The sequence below is a fragment of the Crocuta crocuta genome, unplaced genomic scaffold (assembly GCF_008692635.1).
Source record: "Crocuta crocuta isolate KB4526 unplaced genomic scaffold, BGI_CrCroc_1.0 scaffold168, whole genome shotgun sequence".
In the NCBI taxonomy this organism is placed as follows: Eukaryota; Metazoa; Chordata; class Mammalia; order Carnivora; family Hyaenidae; genus Crocuta; species Crocuta crocuta.
Window position 1 is genome coordinate 3,156,219 of NW_027532591.1, and position 21,855 is coordinate 3,178,073.

The 21,855-nt window shown below is 35.6% G+C and overlaps 1 protein-coding gene across 4 annotated transcripts in view; it reads right to left on the bottom strand.

Annotated features, from left to right (window-relative positions):
* Positions 1-21,855, bottom strand: part of FAF1 (Fas associated factor 1) — a 449,320-nt gene that overhangs the window by 229,623 nt on the left and 197,842 nt on the right. For all 4 annotated transcript variants that reach the window (XM_077779702.1, XM_077779703.1, XM_077779704.1 and 1 more), the window contains one exon: positions 5,188-5,293. In XM_077779702.1, coding sequence (XP_077635828.1) covers positions 5,188-5,293 — 106 coding nt within the window. The remainder of the gene's footprint in view (positions 1-5,187; positions 5,294-21,855) is intronic.

Consider the following 21,855-nt stretch of genomic DNA (forward strand, 5'->3'; position numbering starts at 1 on the left):
CCAGTGCAATTATTTACTCTCTGCCTTTTCTTGCATATAAAAATGTCTTATGTTTATTAGTTTCTGATAACTGAACATAATTTCTCCTAACCCAGACATTTCAAAACTACCAACACACAAATCAGAGATTATGAAACATGGTCAGCTAAGATGATGTTAGGATACACACATCTTATGTAACAAAGGACTAAAGCACTGTCCTTAAATCTTAACAAAATTTCATTGTTTCTATCCTCTTGAAAGTAGGTGAAGAAATACTTAATGGGCCAAAAAAATTTTTTTCCCATAGAGATTATTCTAAAATGTTTTTGGAGAGAGAAGAGAGAAAAAGACTTGTCAGTTTCAAATGGCTGCATTGTAAATATTACTTAAACTTATTTCCTAAGGGGATGATTTATTAAGAATCACAGGTAACCTCAATATTTATAAATGATCATTAGCAATTTGTTCTCTTCAAGTGGTATGACTTCAACAGATTATAACATGCAATTTGAAACTAATAATATACATGCATATTTAAAAGAAACTCATAATCTCCTTTTCTGAAAGCTGAATAAAAGCTTGAATTCATTGCCCAGTTGCTTAAGAAATTATATCTCTTTCATTCTTGCTAAGATGTCATCTGTGATTTCAAATTTTAAAAAAATGAAACTACGATATGTGCTAACTAAAATAGGTTCATTCTAATTGAGTTTATATATGCCATTTTTTGAAGTAAATTTATAAATCACTTAAACTTTTAATTAAACAAGCACACAATTTAATTTACTCTCGTGCATATGCACATTCTCAGCTACTCTACCCTTCAGTTCTGTGCCATCACCCCCGCCCTCTCTATACTGGAAAACAAACAAACAAACAAAAACACCTATACTTAAAACGTTTACAGAAAGCACATGTTAAACAGTTATAGTCAACCTAGTACCAGAATATTGCTTATTAGTACAATCTGTAAAAAAAACTACATTTAATTCCTGTTAATGATCTCCAGCATCAGAGCAGAATAGTCTGAAATACATGCTAGTCAAGCAAGTTGAGAAAGTAGCAAGTAGGAAAATAGACACAAAACCCAACACAAGTTTCAAATCTGCAGAATCAGAACTAGCCTCATGATTTCACAATTATTTATTTAGTCAAGATTATTTTTAAGGACTGGTATGGTTTATGTTTTTAGTTCATTTCTCATTGCTAATTCAAACTATTGGCTTCATTTGACAATCACTAGTATTAGTAGTGAAATGTTTTACTATTCTATCCAAGATACATCTTTATAGGTTGTCAATTTTTCCCTTTTCATTCCCCTTAAGAACTATCAACATTATAAGAACAGTGAGAATTCTAGGGTAAAGTGAAACTTGGAAGAGGATTTAAATAATTCTAAAAGCTATTCATCATGCTTCTTGCTATAACAGATAAGTAACATTCCATGATTCCATACCAAAAATGCTTAGGTTCCTTATCATTGTTATTCTGGGTCATGTATGTATTCCTTAGATTTGTATGACATCTGCAAAGAAAAGTGGATAGTTTGCCTAATAGAAGCTTTTGCAATAGTAATATGGACAACAAAGAATTAGTTTCCAAGAAAAGTTGGCTTGATTTCAGGGGCTTCAAATCCTTTTCCACACCTGGCTTTAGGATTTGTAGTAGGCAAATTGATCTTTTTCTCTTAATTTAACCAATCCCAAATGCATTTGTAATCACAGATTTTAATAGTATTAGACAGCAGTATTACTATAATCAATATAATTAACTCCTTAAAAATCCGAATTCTCAGTGAAGAAAATGCATTAAAATAAAGTAAGCTTGTTTAAATGTTCAAAGAAATTCACTGTTTTAAAGTGTGACAAGTAGCTACTTCAGGACCCAAGAAGGTGGAAAGAAAGATGGTCACAAAGCTACTGTCATATTATCTGATAATTTCTTAAATGGAAAAAAGAGAAAGGATTTTTATGCTTACAACTACTTCCAACTTTCCAGTCTGAACTTTTTATACTATCAATGCCTTTTCAAGTAGAAGGATAATGTAAATGAAATGATTTGTAAAGAGATTTTAAGAAAACCTCAATATCTAACTAGCTTAAATTAAAATCTAGAGCACCCGAAGGACAGAAGTCATGCATTGTGAGGCAAGAGACCACAGAGCCAGAATGAACAAACACTTGCACAACTATTGGTTTATCATCACTAAGTTGCATGAACATATGGTCACTGAAGAGTTTATTTGAAATTCAAACTGCATCTAAGTTCTATTTTCTAATTCAGTATTTTAAAAAGTGTATTTTGTCTAATCAAAAGTTGAAGTATTAGTGCCTTTTTCAACCTTATTTCATTTAACAGAAATTTCTCTCTGGGACAAAAATATCACAAAAGCTTTCTTTTATATGTATAAGGCTTTCAAAATTTAAAAATACCAAAAAATGGGCTTTTTCCCCTGACCTATAACAAAAATAAAATACTCCTACCCTGGGAAAAAAAATCAAGTGTTTATTTCTTCATTTTCCTCACATATTAGTCAAAATTCACTCTTGGAAGGATTAAACAACATTGAAAAGAGATTTCTGAAACTGATGACAGAAATTAATTTATAATTTAGGATATATGGCATCACTAAACTTCCACATTAATAGCAAAAATTCTAACATTTATATTACTACAAAATTATACTGACATTATATTTTTATTGTGTTGCAAACTGACTTTTAATCATACAACAAAAAAGCCACATATTTAAGTGTCACTCTGGGTTGCATGGCTGCAGCATAAAAGCATCTATTCTTCGTAGACTATCTCCCTGCCCCCCAAGTATTCCACAAGTTGAAGAAGAAAAGTCTTAGGACTAGACCTACCGACTGTGATCCCAGGCCTATAGAGTGTAATCCATATTCATTTTCTAAGTTGTATGGAATAAAAGAGCCTACATGTACCTGTCTACTCATAAAAAGTAACTGATATTAGAAACTGCATTTATTTTGTCCTGGTACCTAGCATTTCAAAATCTTATTTTAAATAAACCTCAAAAAAACAAAAAGAAAAAAGAGAAAAAAAGGAAACCAAACTCTTAGAAAGAAATATGTAAGAATAACTGTCTTTGCAAAAATATTTCTGGGACATTTTTCATTTAGAAAATGGTATGAAAAGGTTTACTGTTTTCAAGTCCTCGAGGTTTAAAATATATTTGATAATCTAAATAGCAGGCCATAGAGAACAGTTTCAGCCAACTGTGGCGCACAATGGCACATTTACAGAATTTAAAATATTTCTTTTAATAATTGATGTAGTCATTTTGAATCATTCTGCATAGGATATCAGGTGTGAGCAGATTGCATTAACGCTGCTTAAACATTTCAACTTGTCAGTATGGCCAACTCGATTTCGGAAATATTTGCAGTATTTTCCCATCGAAACAGTAATAAAGGCAAAATAAATATATGCCACTACTTTATAATCACCGAACATTAATGAATATTTTATGTCTTTTTAAATCTCCCTGTTTAATTTAAAAGGGTGAAATTAAGTCTCCTCCTTGCAATATGCCAATTATCTGTAAATCAAACAATAACTTGGCCATTATGCTCCTTTTTGTTAATATAAGAGAAGCTAATTTGAAAACACGGAATAGCATTTTTCGACTATCAGTTTAATAGTCCTTTCTGCCCTCTTGTGGGAGACAACTGAAACACACTCAAAGTACAGAAGAAATGTTTTTAAAAAAGTAAAAATTTTGGATATAAAAATTGCAATCAGAAAGGAAAATAAAGCAGTGTATTTATATCCATCATGCATTATGCTAGCCTTCAATTTAAAAAAGTAAATCAACAAAAGAATGAAATTTACTTCATATTATTTTTTATTTTCTTGATTAAAATGGAGTTACTCGTATGAAACTAAATTTCCTTATTTAATTACATCCAATATATAACTTAAATTTTACTACCATAAAGTTACCAGAATTCTGCGATAGAGTCATAGTTAAACATTATTTCTAATGTAAAAGCAACGATGGTTCTCCAAGGAATTAAAAATTTCCATTTAGAAACTAGAACACCCATTATAGAGGTTAAGAATGAAATGGCAATTAATATGTTTAAAACCGTGGGGAAAAAATCAAATTAAAGCTTATGATTCAAAGTATGGTTGAAGAAAAATTTACTAGTCAACAAACTATTCAAGTGATAAACAGAGAAAATTAACTTCAAACAGTGATTTATTTATGGCAAATTCGGAAGTTGAAATTCATTGAAAAAACATCAAAAAAGGAAGCCATTAATAGTCTAACCACTGCTAAAACAATTCATATAGGTCTGAAAATGACTAGGTGAAAACAACTAATTTTTTCATTACAAAATTAGCAATTATTTTAACCAATGCAATCCAAGAAAAAATGATGAAATAATCCAAGATTAAACATAATTAATTCTCTTTATAAAAATATTAGTAGACAAATGATTGTTGCCTTAACAACAAGAAGTAATGCGTCATAACCGTCATTGCAATGTTTCTAAACACAAGTCCTGTCAAACCCTTGAATATTCTTCCCCCCATGGAAATAAATTACTGGCTTTTAAGTGGGTGGGGCCACAGGCAAGAAGGTACCTTTTCTCTCTTGGGGGCGGTTCTTTTTTGAAACAGTGGCCCCTGGTTGGCCACGATGAAGAAAATATTGACACTATAAATAGACTCTTCTCAGATATTCTGAGCTAAATGACTGACAGTCTCCAACAGCATCTCACTAATACTGCCCAATGTTGGGACTGAGCTAGTTAAGAAAAGCTTTCTCAAATTCCTTTTGGAAAAAGGCACATTGTAAATAATATATTTGAAAGCAGCCTTTCAAATAAATTATAAGCATGTTCAAAAATACATGCTGCCCACAATTTCCAAATTAATATTTTGAATCATTACTACTAAACCATAAAATACATTACATAACAGTTGTTTTTAAGCAAGGTTTTGAGTTGACTATTTTAAGAGTTATCAAGAGCTATCATTTATAACATCTATCTTTCTAGGTCAAGTCATTTAATATATCTACAGTAATCATTGATGCTCCAGCTAATTAAAATTAAGAACCCAATAATGAAACATAAAGAGAGTTTCCAACTAGAACAGATAAGCCCTCTTTAACAGGGTCAACATTAGCTATAATGAGCTACCTTTATTCCTTAGCTGTGAGACATAACTCACCTCTTGAATGGTACTGCTTCCTGAGAAGTTCAGGTTGTACTCCCGCTGGACTTCTCGGTGGGTGATGATCAGCATGAAGTTTTGATTTAATGACTCCTGCAGGGCACTGAAAGGGTTGAAAGAAAAACAAGGAACTCTGAGATGAACATGTTCTAGCTTGCTTTACAGCTAGCTGCAAAAACCCCAGGAGTACCATAACCTCCACACAGGCATGTCCGGGCCCAATGTTATCATCTTTTCAGCTCCTAAAGGCAAGAGAGCATGCTGAGAACAACCAAGGGAGCTAACTTGTTAACTCCTTCTCTACCAAGGTGTTTTTAAACTTCAATTCTAAACACTCTGCATACATAAGAATTTTCTAGAAGTCATAGGCTATTGTCTGCATATGTATTTCCTCCAAGAGAACCAAATTTTTCAATTATATCAAATTCCAAATATGCTACTAAGATGTATACTCAAATGCTCTGGGTCATATCCAAGTGAAATAGCTGTTTTAAAAGAACAGAAATGTAAAATATTGTTTGTACTCATGAATATTGTAAGAATAGAAATATGGTTTCAGTCAAAATTCAGAAGATATTGACTGAGATCTGAAGAATTTTAAATGCTACCCCCAGATTCCTTCAAAATATCTGTGCTTTCACTCAGGACTCAGAAATATACAGAATTTAGAAACTGGAAGAATTCAGAGCAATATTAACCAAAATGTTAGCAATGTATCAGAGCTATGAAGAGTAAATGAAATTAACCACATATGAAATATAAGTCATGGTTCTATTTGTTTATGACAATTTTAAGAAGCACTGTCAACACAGAAAATAAAAATCTGTCACCATTATGTATGAATAATCTATACTGGCAGCCTCAAGTATAATTGTGCCAGACTTGTGGAGGTGGGAAGACAATTTGGGTACGCTACACAGTTCTGGCATTTATTATTCTTCAATGTGTAACTATTTATGTGATAATAATACATGCAACAGAAGATTAGGATTAGGCAGTTAATCTCTGTCTAAGAGAGTTCGTGGGTTAACTACAGACTAATAATACCTAGGAAACACCAATATATAGCATAAAATATTACTGATCAAAATCAAAGGAAATGATACTAAAATAGAGTTTCTTTAGGCAGGAACCTTTGTAACACTATCCTTAGCACTTAAGCATAATGCCTGTCACACTATATTTATTGATCAATGAATAAACTGTCAGTTTCCAGAAGACAAGAGTCTTACTCATCTTTGTATCTCACAAAGCAGTGTTGCTTTCTGGAAAACTACTACAAGTATTAAGATTCTGATTAATGTATTTATCAACATTAACTCAATGCCTTACATTATTCCATGTGCTAAGAAAACCAACCCAAATAACACACAGGTCCTGTCCATAAAAATCTTCACAATCTAAGAAGGTAGACAAATAACATAACTAGCCAGAGTATGATGTAATAGGCACAATTGAGAAATTGAAAAAATATATAATGAAAACAGAGAAGGAAGTTCTCAATTCTGTCTCTGTGAAAGAGGAAAATGGTTAAGGAAAGCTTCAGAGGAGAAGAAAAATATTAAGTTGAAATATGCAGGATAAGTCAGACCTTTGTGTTTATCATTTGGAAAGCATGAAATTTTTGCTTCATCTGGGGAAGAGAGAAGGGCAGCATTTTTTAGAGAAGGAAATAAAAAGTGGAAGAACATAGTAAGCTCATTCACTCAGTTAACAAATATTTATTGAGCACCTACCTATGTTTATGACATTGTTCTAGCTGCTAGGGATACAGCAGTGAACAAGAAAAACATGATCCCTGCTTTCATGAAACTTACATTCCAGTAAAGGAGACAAAACAATAATCAAACAAATAAGTAAGCAATTTTAGAGAATACTAACTGCCATGAAATAAATAAAACAGGATTACAATTAAAAAGGTAACCGGGGGACAGCATGAAGGGAATTATTTTCAACAGAATAGTTGAGGAAGACATCTCTGAGGAAGTGCCATTTGAGTTGAAGCTGGTATGATAAGAAAGAGATAGCAGTAGTCTGATCATGTAGGTCCTTGCAGACCAAAATAAAGAACTTGATATTTATAGTAATTGCATGGGAAAACCACTGGAGGTTTTACACAGGGAAATAGTTAAGAGCTGACTTACATTTACATGTATACAATATTATTCTGGCTGTTCAGGCTACAGTGAGGAAACACTAAGGCAGGGAGAGCTAGAAGAGTTAGGAGGCTAGCCCTAGCAAGAAGTGATAGTGACTTGGAGTAGGGCAGTAGAGGCAAAGATGATAAACAGTTGTCAGGGTCAGATATCTTTCAGAGGTAGAAGGCAGACAAATTACTTATGGAATGTGAGAAAAACATAACCTCAAATTTCTGGTCTAAGCAAATGGAAGCATAGAATTGGATTTAACAGGGAAAACGGGTAAGAACGGGTCGGGTGGGGAAACTGAGAATGAAGTTTTGGATAAGTTTAAGACGCCTATTAGACATCCAAAAAGAGATTATCATGTACAGTTGTAAAGAGGTCAAGAAAGACAACTCAGAGCAGGATAGTTGACAGCATATAGATAGTATTTAGATGTTGTGGGCAAAAGAAGTAGGTTGCTTAGAAAAAGAGAGGCCTGGACGGAGCACTGGGCATTCCAATCATCTGAATTCAAGCAGAGGAGGAGGAGTCAGAGTAAAGGAGATTGATAAGTTGTCCATGAGATAAGAGAAAGACCAAGAAAGTCTACTATAAGGGAGTAGAAACAATTAACTGTTTGAATTAGGAAGGGCATAAGCAATCACACTAACTGATGCTGAGACATTAAGTGCAATGAGGTCAGAAAATGGACAACATTCAGGAAAAACCTCATTATGACCACAGTGAAGGGTGTGTGAAAGGAGTGTAATGTGGCTCAAACAGAGGCACGGTTAATTGTTCCGTATCTGTATGCTAAATGAATTTGGGGTCAAAAATGCCAAGTAATGGAAAGCCTATTTGGAGTTCAAGGCCTTTCACAGGTAGAATGACTTCATAACTATTCTCCAAAATATGGTTTTTGCTCTAGAGATTAGATAACTTCTCATGTCAAAAACATCACATCATACTCAATTCAATCTCTGTTCATGTTATTCTCATCCTCTTTCACAACCACCCTACCAATACAGCAGCTTTGAGTCCACCTTACGATGCACCATTTGTATTTATAATAGCCTCCTCTTCTCCCAATTCTTTCATCATATACTGTATTTAATAATTATAGCATATTTTGTACAGTTTGATTTGTTTCATATGTCGAAGTCCTCAATTCAAGACTACAAGCCTTTTAAGGATAAATATATTATTCATCAGTATTTCTGTTGGCAACTAGCATAATAAACAGTGATTCAACTGAATCCTATAAACATTTAAGGAATAGTTAGTTCTGCATATTCTAAACTGCATATAAAGAACTACTAACTGTCATTTTTGAGTCTATCTGTGAAGTGCCATTTTATTCACAAAATTGTGGTTCAGAAAGGTTAAGTAATTGCCCAACATTATGCAGCTACAAAAGATGAAACCCAGTTTCTAAATTATATTTAATTCTATGTTCTTTACACATCAGTATCCTATCTCCCAAATGGCTAGGCTGCTTTGGGGATACAAAAATGATTAAGATTCCTGCCTGCTAGGGGTTCACGATTAATTCATTCCTTCTATAATTATTTGATTCCTATTATTTTCATTCATTCATTCATTTATTCAGTCATTTAGAGAGATAGAGTATGAGTGGGAAGAGGGAGGGAGGGAGGGAGAGGGGAGAGAGAGATTATATCTCAGGCAGGCTCCATGCTTACAGTGGAGCCCGATGTGAGGCTCAATCTCACCACTGTGAGACCATAACCTGAGTGGAAATCAAGAGCTGGAAGCTCAACTGATGGAGCCATCCGGGTGCTCCCTTATTATTGGTTATAGTCAAGACAGACCATTCACAGAATTTAAAACAAATGTGAGGATTGGGAAGCAAGGAGACAGTACTTTTAAGTAATATGAAGAAGAATGGATAATAATTTGACAAGTAGATGTGGAGGGTGATTATAGGCTAGTTTGAGCAGAAATGGAGCTTGGAGTATATACAGAAAGGTATAGAAAGCAATTAGGAAGAAGTATAAGGGGGTGTGAAGAAGGATTTGTAAAAACGAATATTTCATAAAATTAAAGACAACCATTATGGAGGTTTCAAATGACAGGCTAAGAAGCTCAGAATTCCTGAAGTCTTGATTATTATATAGATCCTCCTTTATCTTTACATGTGAATCTACACATGTCTAATACTTTGTGCTTGTCTTTATGCAATTCCTTAGATATGTTTCTTGATCTTGACTGGGAGACTCGTGCAATAATTTGGCAAAAGGTTTGTTAGGATCAGCATTGATGCAGACTACTTTACATAATTTTAGTGTAGTTCTACAATTCTTCCATCGTCCTGGGTCAGGGTAAACTGTCAAGAAAAAATATTTATAGCATTAAATTGCTCAAGAGTCACAGAGCCAGATTTGAATCCCTGCTCCACTACTTGATAGCTGTTTGACTCTGAAATGTCAATCATACATTCTTTCAATGTATTTGCTGAATGTCTACTACATACAAGGCCCTATTTTAGGCACTTAATTACTCTATAAATTCTCTTTAATTTTTTATAAATGTTTTATTTATTTCTGAGAGAGAGAGGGAGACAGTGTGAGCAGGGAAGGGTCAGAGAGAGAGGGAGGCACAGAATCTGAAACAGGCTCCAGGCTCTGAGCTGTCAGCACAGAGCCCAATGTGGGGCTTGAACCCAGGAACCGTGAGATCATGACCTGAGCCAAAGTTGGACGCTTAACCGCCTGAGTCACCCAGGTGCCCCTACTCTATAAACTCTCTTTCCTTTTCAGGAAAAGGATTATAACCCTTCATAGAACTGTGAATATTAAATTTTAGAAAGCCAAGTGGAAATTTTTACTGCGTATCAGTTTTAAGGTGTCCTGTTATATAACCTTTAGTGAAGCCAGAACACTTTTCTTTAGCTGTTTTACTTTTATTTATTTTGAGAGAATGAGCAGATTCAGGGGAGGGTAGGGGCAGGAGAAGGACAGAGAGGAAGAAGGACAGAGAGAGAGAGGGAGAGAAAGAACCCCAAGCAGGCTCCAAGCTGTCAGCATAAGACCTAACACAGGGCTCGAGCTCATGAACTGTGAGATCATGACCTGAACCAAAATCAAGAGCCGGACCTTAACTGACAGAGCCACCCAAGCATCCTGAAAACGGAACACTTTTGAGGTATATTCATACTCTGAAATCTTACAATAACAGTGAAACATTAGTAAAAGGATCTATGGTGTTTTTCTAGCAGTATGTTTTAGTTCCATCCCTCTGCAGGAGTTCATAGAGGATAAAATTTTTTTTATGATGCATTGAATGTAACTTTGTATTATGCCTAATGTTATCCAGACTCGCTCACAGTGTTCTTTTTTACACAGGTCTTGCTTGGGGTTCCTTGTGAGAATGGTCTGTCTGGAAGAGCAAGCTACAGGTATTATTTGTGACCTAAGACAGCAGCCTGGCTCATTCACTTAGCCATGAACAATGATTGCTGGCCTTTAATGAGTGCTACTATGTATCAGGCATTAAGAAATTCACATCAACTTTATGATGTTATGACTATCATTTTTCCATTTTATAGATGAGAAAACTGATGTTAAGTTACTTCTTTAATGACACACACAAAATAAGAAGCAGTGACCCAGGTCTAACTCGTAGGATTTGTTCTCCGGGAACTGAGGAAGAGAACCCAGTAAGATCACAGTTCTACCTTAACTGAGTTTATTGAGAAATGGGAAGACAAGCAAACTTGCAACTCACATATGGTACTGTTTGCTAAGAGCTCTAATACTACTTCTCCTAAGGTGCTATGGAAATAAGGAGGAAGAATACCTAAATTTAACCACAGAGGTTTTCCACAGAAATTTGGCAGGTGAACTGAGTGAGTTTTGTTTCTTGGGGTTCTAAGTTTTTTGTTTTTTTTTTTTTCAGGGGGGAATTGAAATTGGGGTGAAAGCTGTAAAGAATTTACTGTGGTGACTGGCATAATTTGCAAAGACTTTATTGCTACAATATTATCAACACATGGATTCTAGCCAGTATTTAGAGTGAGTCCTTACAGTTATTGCATCTAAGAGCAATTTTCTAACAGTGTCTTCTAATGATTGATTAGGATAGCTAGCCTGGGTTAATCTACCTTCAGGCAATCTTTTACCTTCAAAATGCAAAGTCATTCATGCTACTGGGAACTTCTGACCTTTAGAGTAGCTCTAACGACTACTACCAACAAAAGTGGGTGGGTGAGAAATAATATGAAATGATTTTTTTAATGGCATGTTTTTCTCTTCAATTAGAGGGAGAAGGAAATGTATAAGCAAATGTACAGTCTTGAATTTTAACCCAAAATAAGAAATAGTTTGATAGAACATATATTCTCTTCTCACTGTAAAGTATTTAATTTTTATTCTTCATCATGATTTTCCTTTCAGTTAGAATATTTCATTTACCCACAAGAAGATAATTTTGTTTCTACAAAAAACAAGAGCTGTTAAAACTTGCCATTGCTCTACCCTCAAATACGGAGTGAAATTAATGTTTAAACTATAATAAGAATCACATACATTATTCTCAAGCTTTAAGCTAGTGGCTCTTTGTAAAAAAAATACAACACATTACTATATAATACAGTAAACATTAACACTTTTAAGCAATTAGTAGACAAAGTGCTAGATATTTTCATATATATCATCTCATAATTCTCCTAGCTAGTTTCTTCATTTTAAAATTGGGAGAAGGGGTGCTGGCACCTGGGTGGCTCAGTTGGTTAAGCGTCCGACTTTGGCTCAGGTCATGATCTAACAGTTCGTGGAGCCCTGCATCAGGTTCTATGCTAACAGCTCAGAGCCTGGAGCCTGCTTTGGATTCTGTGTGTGTCTCTCTCTGTCCCTTCCCCACTCGCGGTCTCTCACTCTCTCTCTCTCTCTCTCTCTCTCTCAAAAATAAGTAAACATTAAAAAATAAAATAAAGTAAAACTGAGGAGGGGAGGATACAAGAGAGGGAACGGAAGGAAGGAAGGAAGGAAGGAAGGAAGGAAGGAAGGAGGAAAGGACAGACGGACAGAAGGAACAGACGGATGGAAGGAACGGAGGAAGGAATGGAACAAACCATTCCCTTAAAATTCTCAATATTATAGCTAAGCATTAATATTAAAGCCACTAACACAATTCTAGAAAGAGTTCCAGTAGAATATCCCTTCTCTGCTTTCTTTTTTGTCCACAAGTTTTACACGTCTAGTGCCATTTCATTAGCAGAATATCCACCTCTGCCTGGGGAGATCCTATTCCTATTTCAATCCTATTCCAATTTAACTATGAACATTTATAAGAAATCAAGAGGCCATCTATAAAATATCTGCCTTCTATTAAGTACCAATTTCATTTTAATTCACTGGCTTAATTTAATACATTTTATATTCCCCTCCAGTTTCAAGTTTATTTATTTGAGAGAAGGGGGGGAGAGAAAGGGGTGGGTAGAGAAGAAAGAGGCGGGGGAGGGGAGGAGAGAAAACGCGTGAGAGCAAGGGGGAAGGGCAGAGAGAGAGGAAAGAGGTAATCCCAAGCAGGTTCCACACTGTCAGTGAAGACCCCGGGGAGGGGATTGAACCCATGAATCATGAGATCATGACCTGAGCTAAAAACAAGAGTCAGGCACTTAACTGACTGAGCCACCCAAGCACCCCTCCAGCTTTTTAATACGGAGAAAATAATATATAGCTAATATTAACACCTAAGCCCCAGTAAGTAACTTTGAAGCTACATATATTTTTATACATGTATGGCATAAAAAGCCATAAATTACTAGCTTCTATGAATCAAATACTGATAAAAGCAACAACATTAAGAAATAAATGTAACAGGGACACCTGGGTGGCTCAGTCGGTTAAACATCCAACTTCGGCTCAGGTCATGATCTCATGGCTCAGTAGTTCAAGCCCGCGTCAGGCTCTGTGTTGACAGCACGGAGCCTGGAGCCTGCTTCGGATTCTGCATTTCCCTCTCTCTCTGCTTCTCCCTCCCTCAGTCTGTCTGTCTGTTTCTCTCTCAAAAATAAACATTAAAAAATAAAAAAATGAAGAAATGTAACAGTTTACTGTCTTGACGGAGTTTATTTCACATTGAAAGGGCACTTTAGGGGTGCCTGGGTGGCTCAGTTGGTTAAGCATCCGACTTCAGCTCAGGTCATGATCTCATGGTTCGTGGATTCTTCGCTGACAGTTAGCTCAGAGCCTGGAGCCTGTTTCAGATTCTGTGTCTCCCTCTCTCTCTGACCCTCTCCTGTTCACGCTGTCTCTCTCTCTCAGAATTACATAAAACAACCAAAAAAAATTTTTTTTAAAAAGAAGGAGCACTTTAGTGATCCTCTTCTGCAGAAAGCACGTGGCTATTTAATATGTATAATGTAGTGATTTTTCAAGGTTAACTTAAGACTGGATTATGGTAGTAAAACAATCATTTGATCATCGTGTAGCTATATATCTGTTGTTAATTCTTGGTTAATAAGAAGAAGAATGGCTGGGGTGCCTGGGTGGCTCAGTAGGTCAAGTGTCAACTCTCCATTTCTGCTCAGCTCACGATCTCATGGTTCTTGTGAGTTTGAGCCCTGCATGGGAGATCTGCACTGTCAGTGCTTGGGATTCTCTGTTTCCCCCAATCTCTCTGTCCCTCCCCCACTTGCAGGTGCCCTCTCTCCCTCTCTCTCTCGAAATAAACAAACATTAAAAAAAAAAAAAAAGAAGTATGGCTTTCTTCCTGCCAAATAGCAGCAGTCCCATTTTATAGGGTAGCGCAGTAGCAGGCAGGTATCTTACATCCAGAATAATAACAGTAATTTAAGAATTTCCTTTCCAGCAACTCTTTAAATCAAGAATTCTCTTTAAAGTCTTCAGTGGGCAGACTTGGTCAGCCTATACCTTAGCCTTCCTGTTAAATACTTAACAGTTAGTTTAAGGGAAACATTGTTATAGAATATAAATCCATCAAGATTAAACAACCAAACTAGGAAGCACAACAAATTCAGATTTAGGTTTCAGGGCTCTTATGGGGTGAATGTTTGTGTCCCTTTGGAAATCACAGGCTGAAAGCCTAATTCCCAATGTGATGGTATTTGGAGGTAGGGCCTTCAGAAGGTTAAATTTAACTAAATCATGAAGGCGGGGCCCATTATGGGATTAGTTTCCTTAACAGAAGAGGAAGAGAGACCAGAGCTTTTTCTCTCTCTCTGCCAAGTGAGGACACAGCAAGAAGGCAACAACTTGCAAGCTAAGAAGAGGGCTCTCACCAGGAACCAAATCTACCAGTATCTTCCTTGATCTTGAACTTTCCAGCCTTCATAACTGTGAGAAATAAATGTCTGTTGTTTAAGGCACTCACTGTATGGTATTTTACTATAGAAGCCTGAGTTAACTAATGTAATAAGGGCTTTTAGAGCTTCTATATTCATAGCACCATGTAAACAGCTGCTATCAGTTGAACACATGCTTCTAAATGTATAAGTAAATAAATATGTAGTACACCTCCAAATTAAAATCTCACTCATTAAAACCCATGGTAGAAAATAATATGCTTCTGTCAAAACTCCTATAACTGGGAGAAACTTAAAAATTGTACATTTTTGGCTAGGGTATGGGCAAAATGGGTGAAAGGGAGTAGGTGATAAAGGCTTCCAGTTATGGAATGAATAAGTCACAGAAATAAAAAGCACAATGTAAGGAATATAGCCAATGATATTGTAATAGCATTGTATGGTGACAGATGGTAGCTACACTTGGGGTGAACATAGCATAATGTATAAACTTGTGGATTCACCATGTTGTATACATGAAACTAAAATAATATTATGTATTAACTACACTCAAATAAAAAGAATTTAATTGTAAATAAATTTGCAAAAAATAATTACATGTTATTATATATAAATTTGATCTCTATAAAAAATTATAAACCACAAAAATAAACACTTGAACAATCTGATAGCTAACATTTTTGCAATTAGATGGGCTACTTATTTTTAACTTCACAAATACAACAGACTTTTTAATCAATGGAAATGGAAATCATGGATTTCTTGATACATCACATTCACTGACACATATGGTTTGACAGTGAAATCATACTTCTCAAATTAATGCTGTATATATAGTTACCATAAGTAAAGTATTAACACTAGTATAAAGATCAAATTATTTCCTGTTTCATTCCTGCTGTGTATATGCTGTTTATTTTCTTGTAGTGGGACATTGTAAACAAAAATATCAGTATAAAATAATAGGCTTAGAGGGTTCATTTCCAGTAGGTTTTATTTTTTAAATATTACCTGAATTTGAAGCAAAAACAGTAATTTCTTTCAAATTACTATGACTCTTTATTAGAAAAATGTAGATAATATTCTTGGAATGCGCTACTGAATTTTTCATTAATACTTCATAACTTGTATCTTTCCAAAGACCCTAAAAAATATTCTCTTTTTTGTTTCTGGGAATGTTTTATGATCTACATTTCATGATCTACAGTGATCTTTTTATCCTTTCAGATACATCAAGATTTTAAATTAAAAAGCATCACACATGGCAATTTAAATTTCCATTCTAAACTTACAGAGTCATATGAGCTCTTGTCAACAAAAGACCAAATTTACTATAATTATGGATTATTTACACTAAAACAAAATAAGAAATCAATATGTAAATGTAATGTTTGTTGTAGCTAATGCAGCCAGCAATGACAGATTAGGTTCAAATAGCAATCAGTTTGAAAATCTGGCACATATGTAAATGAGCTAGGGACCTGATGTTTACATTTGACTGTATTTTATTCAGGATTTTTAAATTGTCTCAGGAACAGCATAAAAATAAAATGTTAATCTTTCCACTATAAATACAACTTGAGCCCTCACCATAACTGAAACTAGGTTTTGCTTCTGTCCAGCTAAACTAACGTATGATACCAATAATTCTGAGCTGCAGATTACATCATTCTTAATTAACACTCTGCTACAGTTGTTAACATCCTCCAAGACACCATGTTATCATCACCACAAGTTCTGTAACAATCTTAAAACCACGTTTAACGAAGGTTGGCCTCTTACTCTGCAGCTACTTTTAATTGCTTTCTTTGCTGGCAATTAAATATGTCTAGATAAACAAACATTTGGTTTCACATAATTTTTAATAACATTTTTCATGATAATTTCAAGTTCAGGTGTCTTTATGTCTATAATTACTGTTTATCAATATACTGATATATTGGATTCAGCAAAATGTATTAACCAAAGTATGTAAAATTAATCAAAATGTGGTAATTAGTGGTGATAGTGATATATTGTGATCCATCAAGTAGTTTATAGCAAAACTGTCAAAACAGAATTCCATCCATGCAGACAAAATGTGAAGAAAGCAAAAAAGAAAATTACATTTACAAATATATTGATTTTTGTTTCATGAATTAGTGACCAAGTTTCTGACTGTTCATTAAATCAACTATAGAGAATACCTGCAATTCTTTTTCAAAGTGTGATGTTAACAAGCTAATCTCTGTGGTCACTGACCTATCAATAGGCAGTAAACTGTATAAATGGGTTTGGTACATCAATCCAATTAGATGTGTTGTGAACTCCATCAATGCTTTAATTGGAGACAAGTTTCTTCTTTCATCCAGAATTCATAACTTCATTTATGGATGAGCTTTTCTTAAAATGAGCCACTTTTTAGTAACCCCCTTATTAAGAAACATTTACTAACCCTATACTTTCAAATTTCACTTTTACAAATTCTAATACTAGAATTAATGTTTTATTTATTTATTTATGAGTGAGAGAGAGAGAGAGAGAGAGAGAGACACGTGAGCTGGGGAAGGTCAGAGAGAGAGGTAGACACAGGTTCCAGGCTCTGAGCTAGCTGTCTGCATAGAGCCCGACGTGGGGCTCAAACCCACAAACTGCAAGATCATGACCTGAGCTGAAGTCAGATGCTTAACCGACTGAGCCACCCAGGCACCTAATACTCACTAGAATTAAATTTAAGTTGAACAGCAGTCAGAATAATGTACCTGAAGCATCACTTATATCTATTAATTCTTGAGAAATGATGACCTACTTTAAAAATGATATATCAAACTGTTATCAAATATCATAACGATTATAACACTGGTAAAATATTTCCAAAGGGGACTATCCTTTATAAAAACAACAAAAAAAAGTTATTTTGTAAAGCATCGTAGAAGAAAAAGTTACTTGATCCATTCAGAGCATTTATTTGCATATATGAAGTCTTCACAAAACTGTCATGTATAGGCCATTTAAGGTCTTTCTCCCATGCAAACATCTCACAAGTACTGATCAATAAAAAGCCACCATGAAGAAGACCTATAGAACAACCATTTCAAATGACATTTTCAGCAAATTATTTTGAGGTTAAAACTTACTGTGTGTTTTTTTTTTCTAGTTTGAAAATAAAAATACTTGGCCAAAAAAATCCCCCATTGGAAGGTGTTCATTTCTTCCTAAAAGAGTTGCATCACTTTGTCCATCTTCATTTAAAGGAATTATTGAGCATCTACTTTACACACGAACCAGGTTGAAGTGAGACGTTATATTGAGGACCATAGTCACTCTGACCTTTTGAGCATGCTCAGAGGCATTATAATGAGTGGTTTAGAGGAGTTGTTAAGAGTTTTCTGACAGCCAAGTCCTGGCTCATCCATTAACTAGCTCTGTGATCTCCCAGTGATCACATGTGCTATCTTATTTAATCACAATGCCCCTCTCAAGGCCCCAGGAGGCAGAAACTATCAACCTGATCACTCTGGGTGAAAAAGCTAAGGCCTAATAGACTAACTTCTCCTTTCTGTACCTTAGTTCTCTCAGTCATAAAATGGGACTAGATTAGATGGTTGCTTTAACTCCTTCTAAAGATGATATCCTAGAGCTTTCCTCTCATTCTAAGTCAGAACCCTTGTGGGTATGACTCTTGCAGAAGGAAGTATGCCTTAGCAGGATACACACCAAAAGTGAAAAATATTACAAGAATTAACATTTGTGCAGAGACTGTGAGGTGTTGGGGAAATAGAAGCAGGATGAGAGTTATTTAGAGGCATCATCAGAATGCCCTTCAAATAACTGAATCCCACAAAATTACACGGTACTTCTCAGTTATCCTTCTTTGTTGGGGTTATGGGGGCAGAAGAGAGTCTAGAATGGTTTCAGTACAGGGTGGAAGAGACAAGAATGAGAAAGAAAAAGAAAAAGGCATACTATGTTTCTATGAGTATCAATATACCTCAGCTAGAACCAAGGATAGGAGCACAGGTAGATACTTACTACTCCCACAAATGCTAGATAGTTGTAAGAAGCTAAAGACAGAAGGAATACTTCAGTCTTCCCCTTATTATACATACCATGCTTAATGGGTATAGTGAAACACATGTGAAGTGTGGAGAGTTAGAGACCTCAAGGATACTGAGAAGACTGTTGTTTTATTTGCGTTTCTTCACTTCTGCCTCTGCTCATAGGAAGTATATTATTTCTACCCATGCTGCTTCTCCCCACAAAGGAAGTTTTAGTGAGAACACCCACCGTATTTTCCCTCACTCTAGACCTGTTTCTCCTAGAGGAAGAAAAGAAGAGGCTACTGAAATTATTCACAAGGTCACACTGTACTAGGTTAGGATTCACAGAAGGCAGGTACTAAACCAGCAGCTTCCTTTCACTTCCTATGCCCTATTGCACTGAATTCTCTCCCACTTCTTACCCTCTGTGGTAGATACACCTGGACAAAGCTTGCCATGAACTCCCTAAGCTGTCTTTCTTGCTGTAACTAGGCTGGTGAAGCAGGCCTATTGCACCAGCACATCAGGCTCTGAAGACCCAGTCATAACTCTTTCTAAATACGCTACCTGAGTATGTGGATCCTAAGATTTAGATCTGGAATAAGAAGTAAAAGACTCTACTTAGGATTCATGTCTAAACCACATACTCCATTGGGTGCTTGTCTAGCCATTAAAATAGTTTTGTTTTCTAATCTAAGTACTAATTTTTGTGTGTATATAACCCGCTGATTAGAACCCCAGAGGAAAGGAAGAATCAGTGGCATCACAGATGCCTAAGGATCTGAAAGAATATCTATTTTCTGGTAGCATCTAAGGCCTAGAGCGGAGGAGTTACCTGCTTAAAGTCATTCATACAGTGATTCTGTGGCAGAGATGGAGCTACAACTCAGATATCTTGAATCATTACTTCAATTCCTTCCACAGCACACCCACTGCAAAATATAACACCCTACTCTTGCTTATTTTAAGACTACGATCACTTGCTTTCCCACACCAATGGTTTTCCAAGAACAAAAAAAAAAAGAAAGTCATATATTTTAACACTAGTGGTTTACTCAACTATCACAACAGTTCCAATTAGTGCCCTGAGTTTAACCCTGCTTATATAATAGCAATTAACCCAAAATCATAGTTAACTGCAACTTTACAACTCAGAGGCCACACAAGAGGCCGGCCATTCATGTCTCAGCTTAAACAGTACATCTTCGAAGAGGCCTTTTCTGAGCTTACAACCTACAGTAGCCACCAAATTCTTATCATGTCATTCTATTTTAGTTTTCTAGAAAGTACTTACTATCATCTAATATTTTTTTTACTTTTTTATAATTTCTTGCCTACATACTATAATGTGAACCACATGAAAACAAGCACCTTGTCAACTTGTTTCTCACTATACCCCTAGCATCTATAACAATAACAACATATTGTAAGATGGCACTCAATCTATATCTGACAAATGAGTGAAAAATTGGCATCCCGCATAAATAACATGATAGAAGGGACCCTCAGTTTACCTGACAGACACCTTATGATGAATTTTACAACTAGCAGAACAGCCAGTGGAGACACTAAGGATGCATAGACCAAAAATCACACTCCTCAATTAGTCATGAAACTTTTCACATTCATCACAACAAATATTTGTTATTAAGGGTCTTTTACATACATGACACTTTCATAAGCTGAGGAAGATGCTCATTAAGAATGTTCTTGCTATTCAAAGCTCAGGATCTGATTGGAAAAGATAGCCATACATGAAGTAATACTAAGGAAATTTAAGTCTTATAGAGGAAAAATGCTGTGAGGTCAAAAGGCCAGTGTAGGGCAAATACAGGACTGAAGAGTCTGTGTTCAGAACTCCTATAAAACCAGAACTCCTTCCATTACTCCATATTTTGCTGGGGAAAACCATAAGGAACACTGGACAAAAATAAAGGCTAACTTCATGCCAAGAAGTGAAGATTGTCTAGCACATTATATTTATGGGACACTTTTAAGATCTTCTGTTCCCCAAATATTTAGTCTCTCTTCTGATATCCCACCAAGAGAACTTTACTGCTTAGCTTTAGTCTTTAAGAGGCAAATATCTTTAGGAATGTGTCACTTTACAATATTTATTCCACAATATTTCTTTTTTTTTTTTTTTACAAATAGTTTATTGTCCAATTGGTTTCCATATAACACCCAGTGCTCATCCCCACAAGTGCCCTCCTCCATGCCCGTCTCCCCCTTCCCCCCCACATCCATCAGTCCTCAGTTTGTTTCTCAGCATTCAAGAGTCTCTCATGGTTTGCCTCTCTCCCTTTCCCCCACCATTTCCCCCCTTCTTCTCCCCCTGGTTCTCAGTTAAGTTCCTCCTAATCCTCCTATACGTGCAAACATATGATATTTGTCCTTCTCTGCCTGACTTATTTCGCTCAGCATAACACCCTCAAGGTCCATCCATGTTGCTACACATGGCCAGATTTCATTCTTTCTCATTGCCATGGAGTATTCCATGGTATAGATAAACCACATCTTCTTGATCGATTCATCTGTTGATGGACACTTAGGCTCTTTCCATGTTTTAGCTATTATTCCAGAATACTTCTAAGTACTGAGTATGTTTTAGCACTCTGGTAGCTGCTACGGATACAACAGTGAACAAAAACAGTCCCCGATTTCTTATAGCTTTGCATTGTGATAAAGATGAACAAGAAATATGAATATAAATATATTACGAACATAATGCAACCCAGTGACAAAGCAAGATAAAGGGGAAAGTATGAAAGAGGGGCTATCTGAGACAGGGGGATCAAAAAAAGCCTCTCTGAAGATGTGAAGTTTGAGTACAGGACTGAATAAAGTAAAGAAATGAGGCAAGTTGATAACTGGTGGAAGATCATTCCAGGCAGGTGAATAGGCATGCACCCTAAAGTAGAAGAACAATTAGAATGTTTAAAGAAGAGCAGGCCAGTGAGGCTGATAAGCTATGAGCCAGAAGAAGAGTGGTAAGAGTTAAAGTGTGAGAGGAGGTCAGGAACAAGATTATGTCAATCTTTTTTTATAGGTCATAGTAAGGAACTTGAGTTTTCTTCTAAATGTGGTGAAAAGCTAGTGGAAGAGTTTGAGAAGGGGAAAACAATAATCAAGCTATGTTTTTCAAAAAAGGACTACTGGTTCATTTAAATCTTCGTAAGACCATGTGATTTTGAAGAGAGGCGATATTTGAAGGTAGTGGATTAGGGAAAGGGGAAAA